The 16,241-nt window shown below is 47.4% G+C and overlaps 2 protein-coding genes across 9 annotated transcripts in view; one reads left to right on the top strand and one right to left on the bottom strand.

Annotated features, from left to right (window-relative positions):
• Positions 1-16,241, top strand: part of LOC125439661 (keratin-associated protein 5-5-like) — a 266,942-nt gene that overhangs the window by 105,652 nt on the left and 145,049 nt on the right. The window lies entirely within an intron of this gene.
• Positions 1-16,241, bottom strand: part of LOC125439594 (zinc finger protein 436-like) — a 48,983-nt gene that overhangs the window by 20,366 nt on the left and 12,376 nt on the right. For 2 of the 8 annotated variants that reach the window (XM_048508717.1, XM_048508710.1), the window contains 6 exons: positions 15,952-16,022; positions 15,623-15,749; positions 10,511-11,161; positions 9,639-10,426; positions 5,046-5,052; positions 4,334-4,339 (listed from right to left, as the gene is read on the bottom strand). In XM_048508717.1, coding sequence (XP_048364674.1) covers positions 4,334-4,339; positions 5,046-5,052; positions 9,639-10,426; positions 10,511-11,161; positions 15,623-15,749; positions 15,952-16,022 — 1,650 coding nt within the window. Of the gene's footprint in view, positions 1-4,333; positions 4,340-5,035; positions 5,053-8,510; positions 10,427-10,510; positions 11,221-11,556; positions 11,850-15,622; positions 15,750-15,951; positions 16,023-16,241 lie in introns of those variants that run through there. The other 6 variants (XM_048508761.1, XM_048508754.1, XM_048508740.1 and 3 more) reach the window with 6 other exon arrangements.

Below are 16,241 nucleotides of genomic sequence, written 5' to 3' on the forward strand. Positions count from 1 at the left end.
AACGCAACCTATTACTGTTCAAGATTTTGATTCATGCATAATCCCAAAGGCAGAAATGTGTGACTCTGGCACCCAGAAAGTTCCCTTACCCTGAGACGCCGCGCTCCCATAGTTATCTAGCATGACGCCTTCATAAAGGGCTCTTTGGTCTGGACCTATCAATGCCCACTCTGCCTCTGTGAAATACATGGCCACCTCCTCAAAATAAACCAGAGACTGAAAGAAAAGGCAGATACAGTCTTCAGAGGTCATGCCAGGCAGAGAGGGTGCTCTGGAAGGGGCCATTTTGGGAGGGTTCAGGGTGCAAAAGGAGTGGCGTTCAGAGCCTCTTGCCTGGCCTCCTCAGCACCAGCTGCAGGAGAAAGGTCCGCTTAAGAAAGGAGAGGGGAACCAAGCTGTCCTTTGCTCATCTCCCATACCTGGCCTGGAGGTGCAGCAGCTGTTTTCACACCTCCACGAACAGAACAGATCAACACTGTTTCTTCACTGCCTGCGAGGGAGGGAAAAGGGAAGAAAGAGTATCAGCCTCTACTTCCTATTCTATTTGCTGGTGTCAATCATGCTTCCTGCTCATTGGTTCCCAGGGCTGTGAAGACGTGCCCTATGGCAGTGGTGGCGAACCCTTTGGCACTCCAGATGTTGTGGACTACAGTTCCCATCAGCCCCTGCCAGCATGGCCAATTGGCCATGCTGGCAGGGGCTGATGGGAACTGTAGTCCATAACACCTGGAGTGCCAAAGGTTCGCCACCACGGCCCTATGGACTCTCAGCAAGGAGACTCAGCTTTTTTAGTGAGTAATGGGAGCGGCGGAAGATAAACTCAAGGTACCCATGAGCCTTGTATGGGGGACTATATATGTCACTTGACACTGGCTGGGCCCTTGAATCCAGGCTGGTGGAAGAAAAACAGGGAGGGAGAAACGAAATCATCTGGCACCTCACTATCACACCAGTTCAAAAAACCAGACTGCAATTAAGTACATGGAGAAACAGAGGCTAAACTCAATGAGTGTCCATAGCATCTGCTGATCCACTGATGTCACATCTGGAGTTTTGGCACAGGCAACATCAGCATGGCATCACACCCACCTCAAGCCCTGCTTGCCTCAGTCTAGCATCCCTCCTCCAGGGCTCTATTTCCCACAGTGCCTAGTCAAATGGCTCAAAAAGCATAAGCACAAAACAGATTTGCCCACAGTCCTTAGAGCTGTGCTGACCAGACCATGCAGACTTTGTTTATTCACAAGACTGAGGAATCAAAGAACAACAGACTGAGGAACTTATGTTCTTATGAACTTGGCTGAGATTTGTCTGCCTTTTGTTTTGAGCTACCTTGGGTGTCTCTAATGGAGAAAGGAGGGATGTGAATATTGTAATAAATGTGAAGAGTTCCCTCCATGAATTTCCTAATCCACTTTTATGGGCATGCCAACTATTAAACATTGAGCACCATAATTTGGGTGAAGAAGCATTTCGCTTTGTTTCAGACCAGAATTTCTCTACCTATCAAATTTGCACTGGGTGCCTGAATCCCACATTGAGTCAGAGTGAGTCCTTACCATGTGAGAGGGCATCTTGGGGACATTCCTGGGCCTGACCCATAGCTGCTCTTCCCTCCAGCGGAGACTCTTTCCAAGCAGTAATCTCCATCTTTCATGGAAAGACCCAACCTCTGAAACAGCAATAATAGCAACAGGTAAGAGAAGAATTGAAAGAAGTGTTTTGATTTGTACCACGCTTTTCTTGACCTTAAAAGAGTATTGAAGCTGACTTACAAACTCCTCCTTTTCTTTTCCATCACAGACACTTTGTGAAAGTGGGGTGGGGGCTCAGAGAATTTGGACTGAACTGTGATTAACCAAAAGACACCAAGGAATGGATCCTGCCCCGCTCCCAGATTGCGCATCTTTCTTTAAGTAGACCTGATAGGGCTTTCTTTCAACACGGGTGAACTATCTGGAGGAATAAGAAATTCCCCAGAAGGGGCTGCTGAGGCCCCTTCTCTAATCTACTGTTCAGATGATTAAAACTTGGACAAATATCAGGCCGAGAAGCCTTAGGAAAGAAGGTTGCTTGAATTGGACACACATCTGGAAAGAGGAGGCTTTCCTCACCTGTTTTGCCTGCTTACTCCTCTCCTCTGCCTTCGACTCAGGGAGGAAGCCTCCTGGAAGCCAAGGCCACAGCTTGGGAACCTGGTTCTCCACGGCCCACATCCCCTTCTCACCCAGCGCTGCATTTTAAAATTAGAGGCAGGGCCGGTCAGGAACTGCTCCAGGATCACCAGGTCAGGATCTGCTGCTTGGAGTGCCTACCTGGCTTCAGCCAGTGACTGCAAAAGTCCATGGAGCGCTGGCCACCAAAGCCTCTCCGGGGCCCACTCGCATCATGGTGGCTGAGCGGAACTGCCCGGGCGTCGGCAAAGAGTAGCTTCCTCTGAATTCAAGGTCTCCCAGACCTCTGGCACAGCTCTCTCCCAGAATGCAACAACACTCCCAGCTTGGATGGGATTGGGGTCTTTCCTCGCTCTCTTTCCAAGTCCAGCTCCTTCTAGGTCATACTCTTCCATCTTCTTCTCCTATTGGGTGGCCTCTGACTGTGAAAAGATTCCTTTCCTTGCGTGGGTATGAAGACAGGCTTCTTTCTGTGAGTGTGGGGGTGGGTGGGTAGGAAACAGATTTGAACGGGTCAGAAGGAAAACAAAAGAGAATGATGACACATGGTGGATAAGTAAAAGGTGTGGCTTGTAATATTTCACGGCATTACATACCAAGCTTTTTGGTTCTTTGGGATATTTTTAAAGATGTCTCTTTAAAGATGTTAATTTGGGTCAGGGGCATTGGATGGCTGCTAAGTGGGTCAGGAGATCAGGAGATATGTCCACCCACAGGCATAGAGGTCTCCTATTAGTGCAGGTCATGTGTAAATTTTGTGCTGGCACTGAGTGGGATTGTATCAGGGGTGTGGTTTGTGCTTGGATCGAGGCACAAGGGTTGCTGGGATGAATGGAATGATTTTGTCTGATGCTCCCCCTCAGCTTCCATCTCCCAGATGCAGGGTTGCCAATAGCCAGGTAAGGGCTGAAAATACCCTGGGTGTGTTGCCAAGTTGGGGTGGGGGTAACAAACCAAGGGGATTTCCAGGCCTGACCTGGATGCTGGCAACCCTACATCTGGGAGATGGTAGATGAGAGGGAGCAACAGACAAAATCATTAGTGGGACATGAACACAGTCCTCCTGTGACTGAGCCCTTGCATTTCTCCTGTTGCCTGGGGGTCTTCCATTCTCTTGCCTGCCAAAAAGAACTGCTCCTCTCACTCAAACCCCAGTGCAGGAAGGACAATCTGACCTTCTGTCATATCTGCCTGCCAAGGGAGCTGGGGAGGGATGGGCAGGTGTAGCATGACCCTCACAGTAATGCATGCCTGTATGCCACTTGTCCTTTACGTACATAGTGAGCAGCAGGCTGATACCAGGGGGTGTGGGTTCACCAGTATGCTCTGCCCTTCTCTGCCTGTCACAGAGCAGTCACCTTGTGTGATGATTGGTGGGTGTTGGTGGTGCTTCCATCAGAGGCGTTCCTCCCATTGGGCAAAGTGGGCAGTTGCCCAGGGCGCCAACTTGTGGCGGGCGTAAAAAATGCAGGTTTATTTGTGGGATTTTTTTGTATTTGCAGTGTTTTTTCTGTTTTTTGGCCTGCAGGGGGCGCAGTTTTTAGGCTACCAACTCCAGAATTTCAGAAATTTTTAGGGAAACTATCCTGATGATATCACCCTGGTTTGCTGAGGTTTGGTTTAGGGAGTCCAAAGTTATGGACTCCCAAAGGGAGTACCCCGATCCCCCATTGTTTCCAATGGGAGCTAATAGGAGATGGGGGCTACAGTTTTCGAGGGTCCCATAACTTTTGGGGCATTCCTGAACCAAACTTCTTGCACCAAACCTGGGGGGGGGGAATATCGATAGGAGCATTCTCGTGGAAAGTTTTGATCCTGAAAGTTTTTTGATCCTGAAAGTTTTTTGAGACTGTGCCTTTCAGAAATGTGCCCCACCCCAGCCTGCAACCCCCCATTGACAGGAATGGCAGAAAACTCACTGCAGAACAAAGATTCTTGGAGAAAAATTTCTGGGATGCTCCTGCAGAGGTACATTTTTTGGGCATGCTCGGCACCAAAGTTTCATGGTATCATCTGGAGAATGCCCTGATGATACCCCCCCCCCCCCCGGTTTGGGCCAGTTTGGTTCAGGGGGGGCCAAAGTGCTATGGACCCACTCAAAGGGGTGCCCCCATTCCCCCCATTCTTTTCCAATGGGAACTAAGGTTCATGATGGGGACTGGACACTTTGAGGGTCCCATAACTAATCCCCAAGCTACACTGAACTTGAGGAGATAGCATAAGGACAGTCTCTCCCCTGATGACCTATACTGAAATTTTGGTGCCGATAAGTCTAAAAATGCACCCCCTGCAGGAACCAATGACCTGGTGCAAAAAAATTTTTTTGGTCGTGGTGGGGTGGCCACCCATGGTGCAGGGGGTGGGATCCAACTCAGGTTTTGCCCAGGGCTCCAGTTTGCCTCGTTATGCCCCTGAAATTATGCATGATGTTCACAGCTACAATTAAGGGCTAAAACTGGACTATCTGGTCCATGGTGATGAGGGGAGATTGCAGCACAGAATGTGACAACTATGTTTCTCTGGATAATGGACAACTCCCCACCCATAGAAGAAGAGTTCAATTTATCCCCCCCCCCTTTCTCTCCTGTAAGGAGACTCAAAAGGGCTTACAAACTCCCAGCTCAGAAGAACTGTGACTAGCCCAAGGTCACCCAGCTAGCACGTGTTGGAGTGCACAGGCAAATGTGAATTCCCCAGATAAGCCTCCACAGCTCAAGCGGCAGAGCGGGGAATCAAACCCGGCTCCTCCAGATCAGCATGCACCTGCTCTTAACCACTACGCCACGGCTGCACAGAATGCTAGTACTGCAGGTAAAAAGACTGTGCCCGCTATCTTTGCTTGTACAAATCCAGTCTGAGACTGTCTCTGACCTCTGACCTCCCCCCCCCCCGCTTCCTTTTGGGCCTGCCCAGCAGACCCTGACCCTGAATTTCACCCCATCCTCAAGCCCTCGGAAGGAGGATTTTGGACCCAGAGGATTCCTGTCCCTCCCCGAGAGAACCCCCTTGCCCAGACCGATGCCTCCTCTGCAGCCAGCCTCTCGCCCCTAAGAGCAGCCATGAGGGGAGGCTGTCCCTAAGCAGCCCCCCCTCCCCAATCCAGCACCCTCTTCCCCCACCCCGCCCTCCCCGCCCAGAGGACTCGTCCGGACCCTCCGCTGCTTCCTCCCCCTCCCCCATGCAAATCTCAATCACTCGCCAGGCTCCGCAATGCAAGGAGGGGGCCGCATCTCATCCCCCACCCCCCAGCCTTCTGCAGAGAGGAGGGAGGGGGGAGGGGCGCCAGAGGGAGCAGGCCCTCTCCTGGATCGGGATCTCTGACCCCCCCTTCCACCCACCCCCATTTCCCCATGCTAATACCCCGCCCCCCTCCGCGCGCAACCAGTCCCCCTGACTCACTAGGGGAGGCGGCTGCCGGTGGTGCTGCAAAGGCAGAAGAGGAAGGAAATAGCTTCCCCGTCCCTCGAGACCTCTCTGGGTTTTCGGACTCTATGACTTCCCTTCCCTAGGGCGGGGGCTGCCGGTAGGGGTGAGGCAGGGTCCCATTGTGGGTACAAAACGGGCTTCCCCTCCCTTTGCAAAAGGGGCTTTGGGGAGGGGGAGGAGGAGCAGCTGACGGGGAGGGGAGGGACTTCTGGAGGAGGCCACGTGCATTTGGGGAGGGGCAGATCAGCCCCCGCCCCAGCCTTGCGTTACCCGTGGCGTTTGGAGATGTTTCCCCTCCCTCTTCCATGGAAGCCCCTTTCCATTCAGGGAGAACAGACTCCCCCGGGGCAGAAGGGGGGTTTCCAGTTCCAGCCCCCTCCTCCTTGCGGGTGAAGGTATCCCCAGGAAGATCCCTGGATTTGCCCCAGGGATCAGGAGGGATAGATCCGGGTGGGGGGAGAGGCTGGCAAGGAAGTGGGGAGCAGGCAGGCAATGCCCCGCTATGATAATGGGGGCATCTCCCTCTCCCCAAAAGCCAGCTGCCCCCTCCCTCCTGCCCCTCTTGTCTCCTTTTTGCTTTTTTAAAAACCTGGTGGAGGGGGGGGGGGGCAAACTAGTTCAATGCTGTCCTATATGAGGTTGATCGTTTGGATGTCATGATTTTACATAAAGTGTATTTTATCTGTGTTTTAAGCTCCTCTGATCCTTCTCCACTATTAAATGTAATAATTATAATACTAATAATAACATTGGTGATCTCCACCAGCCAGTCGCCCCCTCTCTGCCCAAAGGCCATTTTGCAGGAAGAGGTAGAGAGAAAAAAACGGGAGGGGGTCGCTTTTCCTCCCCAACTCAGAGGCAATGGTCCCCCCACCCCACCCGCTGTCTCTGCACCAGAGAAAGTGATGCCAGCCAGTTGTGCACCTGGGGCCCCCTCCCTCTAAAGCAGGCCTGCAAAGCACAACAGCCCAGGAAGCAAGAGATGAAAAGCAGGGTGGGAACAGATGCCATCTCCAGTCCTGGGGACATGTCAAGAATTGGCAGAAAGAGGCCAGACTGTGACAGGGAGCGAGGACCGCCCCACAGAAAAGGCTGTGGGAGGGGAGGATCCAGGCCCTTCCCTGCATTTCGAAGGAGTGTAAATTAGTGTGTTCCTGGTAAATTAGTAGAATCTATAATTAAAGAGATGAAATTATAAAACATAGAAAAGCAAGAGGGAAGGGAGGGTTTTTGTCGCCATCTGAGTTTTTAGATTTCTGAGTCTTATTCTAGTTTTATTAGTAAATTATACTGGCTTTAATTATATTATAAACTGTTATATTGTACATTGTGCTATACACAGCCCTGAGCCCTTCGGGGGAGGGTGGCTAATAAATCTAAAGTATGTAGAAAGAAAGAAAGAAAGAAAGAAAGAAAGAAAGAAAGAAAGAAAGAAAGAAAGAAAGAAAGAAAGAAAGAAAAGACCTTCTGAGGAAGAGTCAGCATGGCTTTTGCAGAGGCAAGTCTTGCCTTACAGACTTACTAGAGTGAGGGTGTAAACAGGCGTATGGATAAGGGAACCAGTGGACATTGTCTCCTTGGATTTCCAAAAGGCTTTTGACAAAGTTCCTCACCAGAGACTATTGAGAAAACTCAGCAGTCAAGGAATAAGAGGGGAAGTCTTCCTATGAATTAAAAACTGGTTGAGAAACAGGAAGCAAAGGGTGGGTGTAAATGGGAAGTTCTCACAATGAAGAGCTGTAGGGAATGGTGTCCCCCAAGGATCCGTTTTGGGACCAGTGCTCTTTAACCTATTCATAAATGACCTGGAAGTAGGGGTGTGGGTAGAATGGTGGCCAAGTTTGTGGATGATACAAAATTATGTAGGGATGTGAGAACCGCAAAGGATTGTGACGAGCTCCAAGCAGACCTTGATAAATTAGATGAGTGGGCTAAGAAATGGCAAATGCAGTTCAATGTAGCAAAATGTAAAGTGATGCACATAGGGGCAAAAAATCCAAACTTCACATACATGCTCCAGGGGTCAGTGCTATCAGTCACAGACCAGTAATGGGATTTGGGCATCTTAAATTGGAGAGGAGATGTCTGAGGAGGGATATGATTGACGTCTATAAAATTATGCATGGGGTAGAAAATGTTGACAGAGAGAAAATTTTCTCTCTCACAATACAAGAACCAGGGGGAGTACATTGAAAATGCTGGGGGGAAGAATTAAGACTAATAAAAGGAAACATTTCTTCACTCAACACGTGATTGGTGTTTGGAATATGCTGCCACAGGAGGTGGTGATGGCCACAAACCTGGATAGGTTTCAAAGGGGCTTGGACAGATTTATGGAGAAGTTGCTCTATGGCTACCAAGCTTGCTCTATGGCCCCAGGTTCTTGATCTGAGATTGCAAATGCCTTAGCAGACCAGATGCTCGGGAGCAGCAGGAGGCCACTGCTTTCACATCCTGCAGGTGAGCTCCCAAAGGCATCTGGTGGGCCACTGCGAGTAGCAGAGTGCTGGACTAGATGGACTCTGGTCTGATCCAGCAGGCTCTTTCTTATACATAAGCCTTTATTGGCATAATCAGAAGCAGATACATAAATAGACAGCAGGCTCTTTCTTATGTTCTTATGAGATTTGCAGGGTGGGTTGAAGGAAGGTCTGGTTGGGCCCTGGGGGGCAGGGAACTTGTGGGTCAAGGAGAGGGAAAGAGGAAGGTGGCTGGAGGATGGGGAGGTTTTAGGGACAGGTTTCCCCGACACACACAAACCCACAGCAGGCCAGTGGCTGACTCGAGTGGAGGATCCTGGCGTATTTCTGCTGGGAACATATAATCTGTTCTTTGTATTGATCCGACCATTCAGACAATACATTATCTTTATTATCTTTCCTATGCTTGCCATACAAAAAACAAGAATTCTACTCTTACAAGTTTTATTCTTGTCTTTGAGCAAAGCTGGGGCTATGATACAACTGTAGGAAGATGATTAAATAACTGATAATCCCCAGAATGGCTGGGAAAAAGTAGAAAGAAGAGGGGGTGTTATCAATTAATCTCTTGAACTGTGGAAGGGCTATTTATGTAGCCAAATGAAATTTAAAACATTGATAGATGAGTGAGAAAGCTACTTGCTACAGTTAAAAAACGAAGCAAAAGATTACAGAAAAAGAACAAACAGCTTCAATGCAGCGATGTGCACATAGAAATACGAACTTATTTAAGAATCAGAGGAATGTAACAGAAAAGAACACAAAAAGAACAAGACAACTAGGCAAGCAGAGTGAATTTTTTCCACAGAGCATAAAAAATCAAGTTCTGCTATCAGGGGGTGCTCCCCAAAATATTACGAAAAGAAGGGGATCAAACTGGGATGCCTTATCTGAGAGTGGACAGGAGCCTTACAATGAGCTCTAAAAAGGTCTCTCCCCAGTGTGAGTTCTTTGATGCTCTTGAAGATGGCCACACTGACTGAATCTCTTTTCATACTCTGAGCATTCAAAAAGTGTCTGTGTGAGTTCTTTGATGCTTTTGAAGAGTGCTCCTATGACAGAATCTCTTTCCTCACTGAGCTTTCAAAAGGCCTTTCCTTTCTGGGAGTTCTTTGATGGTCTTGAAGACAGCCAATCTGAGTGAATCTCTTTCCATCTTGAGCATTCAAAAGGTCTCTTCTTAGTGTGAGTTCTTTGATGCAATTGAAGAGTGCTATTGTGACTGAATCTCCTTCCACACTCTGAGCATTCAAAAGGTTTCTCTATTGTGTGAGTTCTTTGATGCTACTGAAAAGTGCTACTCCAACAAAATCTCTTTCCACACACTGAGCATTCAAAAAGGTTTCTCTTTTGTGTGAGTTCTTTGATCCTTTTGCAGAGTTCTACTCTAACTGAATCTCTTTCCACACTCTGAGCATTCAAAAGGCCTTTCCTTTGTGAGTTCTTCAATGATTTTGAAGATAGCGATGCTGACTGAATCTCTTTCCACACTATGAGCGTTCAAAAGGTGTCTCCCCTGTGTGAGTGATTTGATGCCTTTTAAGATGGTTATTGTGACTGAATCTCTTTCCACACTCTGAGCATTCAAAAGGTCTCTCCCCTGTATGAGTTCTTTGATGCTGTTGAAGATAGCGATGCTGACTGAATCTCTTTCCACACTCTGAGCATTCAAAAGGTCTCCCCCCTGTGTGAGTTGTTTGATGCCTATGAAGAGCGCTATTGTGAGTGAATCTCTTTCCACACTCGGAGCATTCAAAAGGTCTCTCCCCTGTGTGAGTTCTTTGATGCTGTTGAAGACTGCCACTCGACTAAATCTCTTTCCACACTCTGAGCATTCAAAAGGCCTCTCCTTTGTATGAATTCTTTTATGTATTTGAAGATGGCAACTTAGCTTGAATCTCTTTCCACACTCTGAGCGTTCAAAAGGTCTCTCCCCTGTGTGAGTTCTTTGATGCCTTTGAAGATGGTTACTGTGACTGAATCTCTTTCCACACTCTGAGCATTCAAAAGGTCTCTCTTTTGTGTGAGTTATTTGGTGCTGTTGAAGATAGCGATGTTGACTGAATCTCTTTCCACACTCTGAGCACTCAAAAGGTTTCTCCTTTGTGTGAGTTCTTTGATGGTTTTGAAGAGTGTTACTTTGCTTGAATTTCTTTCCACACTCTGAGCACTCAAAAGGTCTCTCCTTTGTGTGTGTTCTTTGACGACATTGAAGATCCTTATTATAACTGAATCTCTTTCCACACTCTGAGTATTCAAAAGGTCTCTCTCCTGTGTGAGTGATTTGATGCCTTTTAAGATGGCTACTGTGACTGAATCTCTTTCCACACTCTGAGCATTCAAAAGGTCTCTCGCCTGTGTGAGTTCTTTGATGCTGTTGAAGATGGCCACGCCTAATGTATCTCTTTCCACACTCTGAGCATTCAAAATGTCTCTCCCCTGTGTGAGTTCTTTGATGCCTTTGAAGAGTGCTATTGCAACTGAACCTCTTTGCAGACTCTGAGCATTCAAAAGGTCTCTCCCCTGTGTGAGTTTTTTGATGCTGCTGAAGATGGCTACTCTGACTGAACCTCTTTGCAGACTCTGAGCATTCAAAAGGTCTCTCTCCTGTGTGAGTTCTTTGATGCTGCTGAAGAGTGCAGCTCTGAAGGAATCTCTTTCCACACTCTGAGCATTCAAAAGGTCTCTCCTTTGTATGAGTTCTTTGGTGCACCAGGAACTTTGATCTGCAGCTGAAGAATTTACCACACCAAAAACATTTATATGCCCTTATTATACTGTGCTTTGGAAGGTGTATATTACCCTTTCTTATACCAGAAGAGGCCTTTCTACTCTCTATGCGGATTAATGGATTCTCTCCTGAATAAGTCCTACAATGGTTTTGAGAAAGATCTGATTTTCGTGAGAAGCTGTTGCCACAGTCTGTGCAGCCGTAAGCTTTCTGTCCTTTATCTGTTCTTTGTATGTGACTTCCTTTCTGCTTATTAGGTCCACCTCGATTCCTGAAGGTTCCTTCCAAATCTTCATTCTGAACTTTATTTAGCGCTGTTGCATCACCCTCATTCCACTGCTCATCCTCTGCTGGAATAAAAAGAGAAATCCTGTTAGAAACCACACAAGGAAATCGGATGTTCCCTAGAAGTTCCTGTCAGACTCCCTGGATCAGAACCCAATAAACACTCTGATTGACTAAAGGAGTTTATTGGCAAACTTCAGGGTACAGTGAGAAAGACGACTCTGAGAAAAAGGCGCAAAGCAAACGATAATATGTCCCAAGCTCCCCACTCTTCAAACAGAAACATAGAAGCACTGCTAGACCTAGATATGAGGCTCGTCCCAGCAGCAAACACTCATGGAAAGGCTATGAGATAGTAGAACACCTGCAAAAGCAGCTCTAGGCACTCCCCCTCCCAACCAAATAACGTCGGCCACTGGTTTGACATTTCGGCTTCCACTAAGGCCATCCCCGGGGCCGATTAAGATATGCCTGATGGAAGGTTTTAATTAACTTGGGGGCCCTGACGTGGGTGGCATCTACCCACTGTGAAGAGAGGTTTGGAATGTGACGGTTAAGAGTAACACCTGTTGGTATTTTACTGTTGGACTGTTGTTCTAGTTTTATCTTTACTTGGCGCATTTCCCAGACTGGCCCGGCCTGGCGTGTGAATCTGTCTGAGTGGGCCGGGCCCGAGTTCTCTTGAAGTCTTTCTGTACTTTGAAGTTTATTCCTCTCAAGGACCTGAATGAAGCTAGTTATTCAATAAAGATCTCCTACATTAAGATTCTAGTTGTCTGACTCAGTTTGTTACACCCACTCATTTTGACCAGATATCGCAGACGTTTACAATGAACGTGGTGCCACCATCTTGAGGAGGCTATAATGGAAAACAGGGTGGGTTTTACATGAGCTTTTGAGCAGGTCCAATTGCACAGTCATCTCGTTGATTTTGCATATTCAAAAGTGGATTCAGCAGATTTTATTGACAGGCTTCATGGGACAGTGAGAAAGACGACTCTGAGAAAAAGACGCAAAGCAAATGGTAATATGTCCCAAGCTCCCCACCCCTCAAACAGAAACATAGAAGCACAGCTAGACCCAGATATGAGGCCTGTCCCAGTAGCAGACACTCAAGGCCAGGCCCTGAGATAGTAGAGCACCTGCAGAAGCATCTCTAGGCACTCCCCCTCCCAACCGAATAGTGTCAGACACTGGTTTGACAGTTCCACCCACACAAAAATGCTTCGCTACATTATTATACACGTTAAAAGGCCATTCAGGCCTGCCGAATAAGAAAAGCTTGGTTTGCAACCTCATGATTTATACACCCCCTCACCTGATTGAGTTTGATGGGATGAAATGGCTGATTTCTGACAGGAGGACTTTCTGCATTTCAGGCAGTCATACAATTTCTCTCCTAAAGGAATTTGCCTCACAGAAATAAGAGTGATATTCTTACCGAAGGTCTTTCCCAAGGCCAGATTTTCATTTTTGGTTTCCCTGGAGCAGATTCTCTGGTTAGCACAAAGACACACATTCCTTCTTGTTTCGGTCGATCTCACTTCTTGGACTGGATTTTCACAGAAGCATCCTCCTTGGGACGGAACGGGCTTATCTCCTGTCTTGTCTGCATGGCTTCCCTCCTGTATCGGTGATCGATCTCTGTCCTCAACTTTTCCTTCAGAAACATCACCCTTGTCTTTTTCCACAGAGAACCCCTGGTTTCCCCAACCATCTCCTCTATATGTGCTGCTGGAAGAAAGAAAGAGGTCCAGTTAGCACATGAGCAAGGATCCAAGCCACCCATCAGCCACTGCTCATTAATGGGTGAACATTTTCTTGATCAGATATTCTTTCCCCCACAACTGAGCTCCTGTCCCACCTTATCCCCACTCAGGCACTCCAGGTCTGTCGATCCCTTGCACGTTAAGAGGAGGAAATTTACATTTGACGTGTAGTGCAGCTCTTTTGAGTCTCTATTATTTATGATTAAAAAGAAGAGAAGACTTTTCTCTACCCTAAAGAGCCTGAAAGTGGCTTATAAATCACATTCCTTTCCCTCCCCACAACAGGCACCTTGTGAAGTAGGTGGAACTGAGAGAGTTCTGAGACAACTGTGACTAGCCCAAGGTCACCTAGCAGGCTTCATGTGGAGGGGAAGGGACTTGAACCCCTCTCCAGACTGGACTGGACTGCTGTTAACCACTATACCACACTGGCTCTCCATAAGTTGTTACCATGATCTCCAGTCCTGCAACTATACAGAGAGATTCATTGTAATAGTGAAGATAACCATAAGAGCTGGTTTCCAGCATTTGCTTGTGGGATACGGGAGCCAGTATTTCACTGATTAAACAAGCACTTCAAATACAGGCCTCTGTGGTTTGAAGAAGAGCTGCCAGTTGTGGGAAATGCTGATGAGCCTTAAAGGCATTTAGTTGACTATATAGGAAAGGGCTGTTGGCTTCTTCCAGCTTGGCTTTTCTTAAGTAAGCTCCCACCTTTCCTTGGAATATCCCATATTGAAGGATACAGCAGCCCCTGCAGAGCCACAGCTAAGTTCAGACCCAGAAGGAGCTTCAGAGCATCCCAGATTTCAAGTCCCAGAAGGACATTGTGACAAATGCATTTATCCTGCATTCATGGTACAGGGTGGAACTGCCCCTTAAAGAGTTAAGCCCTGGCCAGCCCTGATTGGCCAAAGAAAACCAAGCAGATACTATATATACTGTCAGCGAGAGTGCTGAAGGGTTCTGGTTTTTTAGTCTTCGGACTTTTTTGGCTCTGACTGAGCTTTTGTGCCCTCGGGTACTTTTGAGACAGAGTGAGGTGAATCCGCCAAGTTCTCTCACTGCTGTGTGGCTGGATAATAGCCGAGGAGGCTATTCAGTGATCAAATACCCTGAGTTTGGAGGCGTGCGTCCGCCCTCAGGTGTTTTGTTTTATTTTTGAGGGAAACCTCTCTAACAGTCGTTAAGTCTGTCCTCCACAGTGAACATCAGTTTTGGGAGGCCCAAATCCTGTGGCAGAGAAGCCAAGTTTTAGGATTGTGGGAGAGGGAGGCTGTATGCCTGAATCCCACAGGGCGAAGACTGAGTGTTTGATTTTTGTGAGGAGGAACAGCGGACTGAGTTTTTATTTTATGAGGGAGTGTGAAACCTCCAAAGAAACATCTTAAGAAACATCTTTTTCTGAAATAAAACCTAAAGTGAAGTGCCTGAAACCGTTACGCTTAAAACCAAACTTACTCAGCAACCATGAAGCGTACAAACAAACTTTATCTGTAACCGCTAAGCTTTAAGAAACAATCTTACTCTGAAACCGCTAAGCTTAAGCAAATTTTCTCTGCAACCAACACGCTTGTTTCCTCTCCAGTTTACCTGAGAAGCCTTTGTAAAGCCAGCAATAAAAGTTTTGCGTTTTGTTCATTTAAACACCGTTCCAGTTTATTTATTTTTCTATCTGTGTGTCTGTGTTCCCCAGCAAAGGGTGGTGTCTGGTGAAAATCAGTATTGAGTGGGCTATAGAGAAAAATAAATTTTTGGTGGCAGCGAAAAGCAGAATATCTAAGCGCCTTCTTCCACAGACATCCTCCCTTTTTTCCAGATAGCTTTCTGATTCTGCTAAATGAAGACTTGTGAAGAAGAAAACCATGAAGAATCCTCACTTGTAGCCCGCTCATCTGGGAAGGAAACACTTTCTTGAGAGCCTCTTGAGAAACTCTGCAGTCTCTCTTTGGACGTGAGGTTTTTGTCTGTTGCCACCAAAGTCTCTACTACATTCCTGTCTCCTTTGGCACACAGAGAGAAAGGGATAGTTCTAACAAAGGCAAGGAAAGAAATCCAAGGAAAGGGATTTTTCCCCCAGGAGGAATGGAAACCTGGTCAAGATCAAAGGCCACAATCCCAACCAGTGTAAAAAAGAAGAGTTGGTTTGTGTATCCCACTTTTTCTCTACCTTTAAGGAGGAAAGTTGGGTTGAGAGCATTCTGAGCAAATTGTGACTTGTCCAGGGTCACCCAGGAAACTCTACGTGTAGGAGCAGGGAAACAAATCCAGTTCACCAGATAAGAGTCCACCGCTCATAAGAAGGAGGGGGGAATCAAGTCCTATTCTACAGATCAGAGTTCATTGATATCACATATTATATCATGCTGACTTTTCAAATCAAAGTCAGAGGGGATCACTGTAATCCCATCTGGATGGCAAGCGTGTTCTAATGTTTGGCAACGGAGAAATTAGCATGTGGCCCCTTCCTGAGGGCCTCTCAGTCCTGCATTGGCCTCAGTCCAGAACACCTCTCTGTAGTTTGGGTGACGGCCCCAACACTGGACTAAGCTGACATGGACAAACAAGATAGCTTGAGTTGCTCTACCTACACATGTGGAATCTCATTTATGCAGCCATCCTGCCAAGTTGAGATTTCCACAAGGAAGCAAATAGTGCGACGGACCTCAACGCAACATATTACTGTTCAAGATTTTGATTCATGCATAATCCCAAAGGCAGAAATGTGTGACTCTGGCACCTGTGAAAGTTCCTTACCCAGAGAAGCCACGCTACCATAGTTCTCCAGCATGACGTCTTCATAAAGAGCTCTTTGGTATGGATCTAGCAGTGCCCACTCTGCCTCTGTGAAATACAGGGCCACCTCCTCAAAAGACACCAGAGACTGAAAGAAAAGGCAGATACAGTCTTCAGAGGTCATGCCAGGAAGAGAGGGTGTGCTGGAAGGGGCCATTTTGGGAGGGTTCAGGGTGCAAAAGGAGTGGCGTTCAGAGCCTCTTGCCTGGGGCCCTCAGCACCAACTGCAGGAGAAAATCCCCTTGAGAAAGGAGCAGGGACCCCGGCTGTCCTTTGCTCATCTCCCATACCTGGCCTGGAGGTGCAGCAGCTGTTTGCACACCTCTATGAACAGAACAGATCAGCACTGCTTCTTCACTGCCTGCGAGGGAGGGAAAAGGGAAGAAAGAGGATTAGCCTCCACTTCCTACTCTATTTGCTTCTGTGAATCATGCTTCCTGCACCCAGGTTCTCAGGGCTGTGAAAACTTGCCCTATGTACACTCAGCAAGGAGACTCAGCCTTTCTAGTGAGTGGTGGGAGAGGCAGAAGAAAAAAATAAGGTACCCATGAGCCTTGTATGTCACTGACACTGGCTGGGC

The sequence above is a fragment of the Sphaerodactylus townsendi genome, linkage group LG01 (assembly GCF_021028975.2).
Source record: "Sphaerodactylus townsendi isolate TG3544 linkage group LG01, MPM_Stown_v2.3, whole genome shotgun sequence".
Classification (NCBI taxonomy): domain Eukaryota; kingdom Metazoa; phylum Chordata; class Lepidosauria; order Squamata; family Sphaerodactylidae; genus Sphaerodactylus; species Sphaerodactylus townsendi.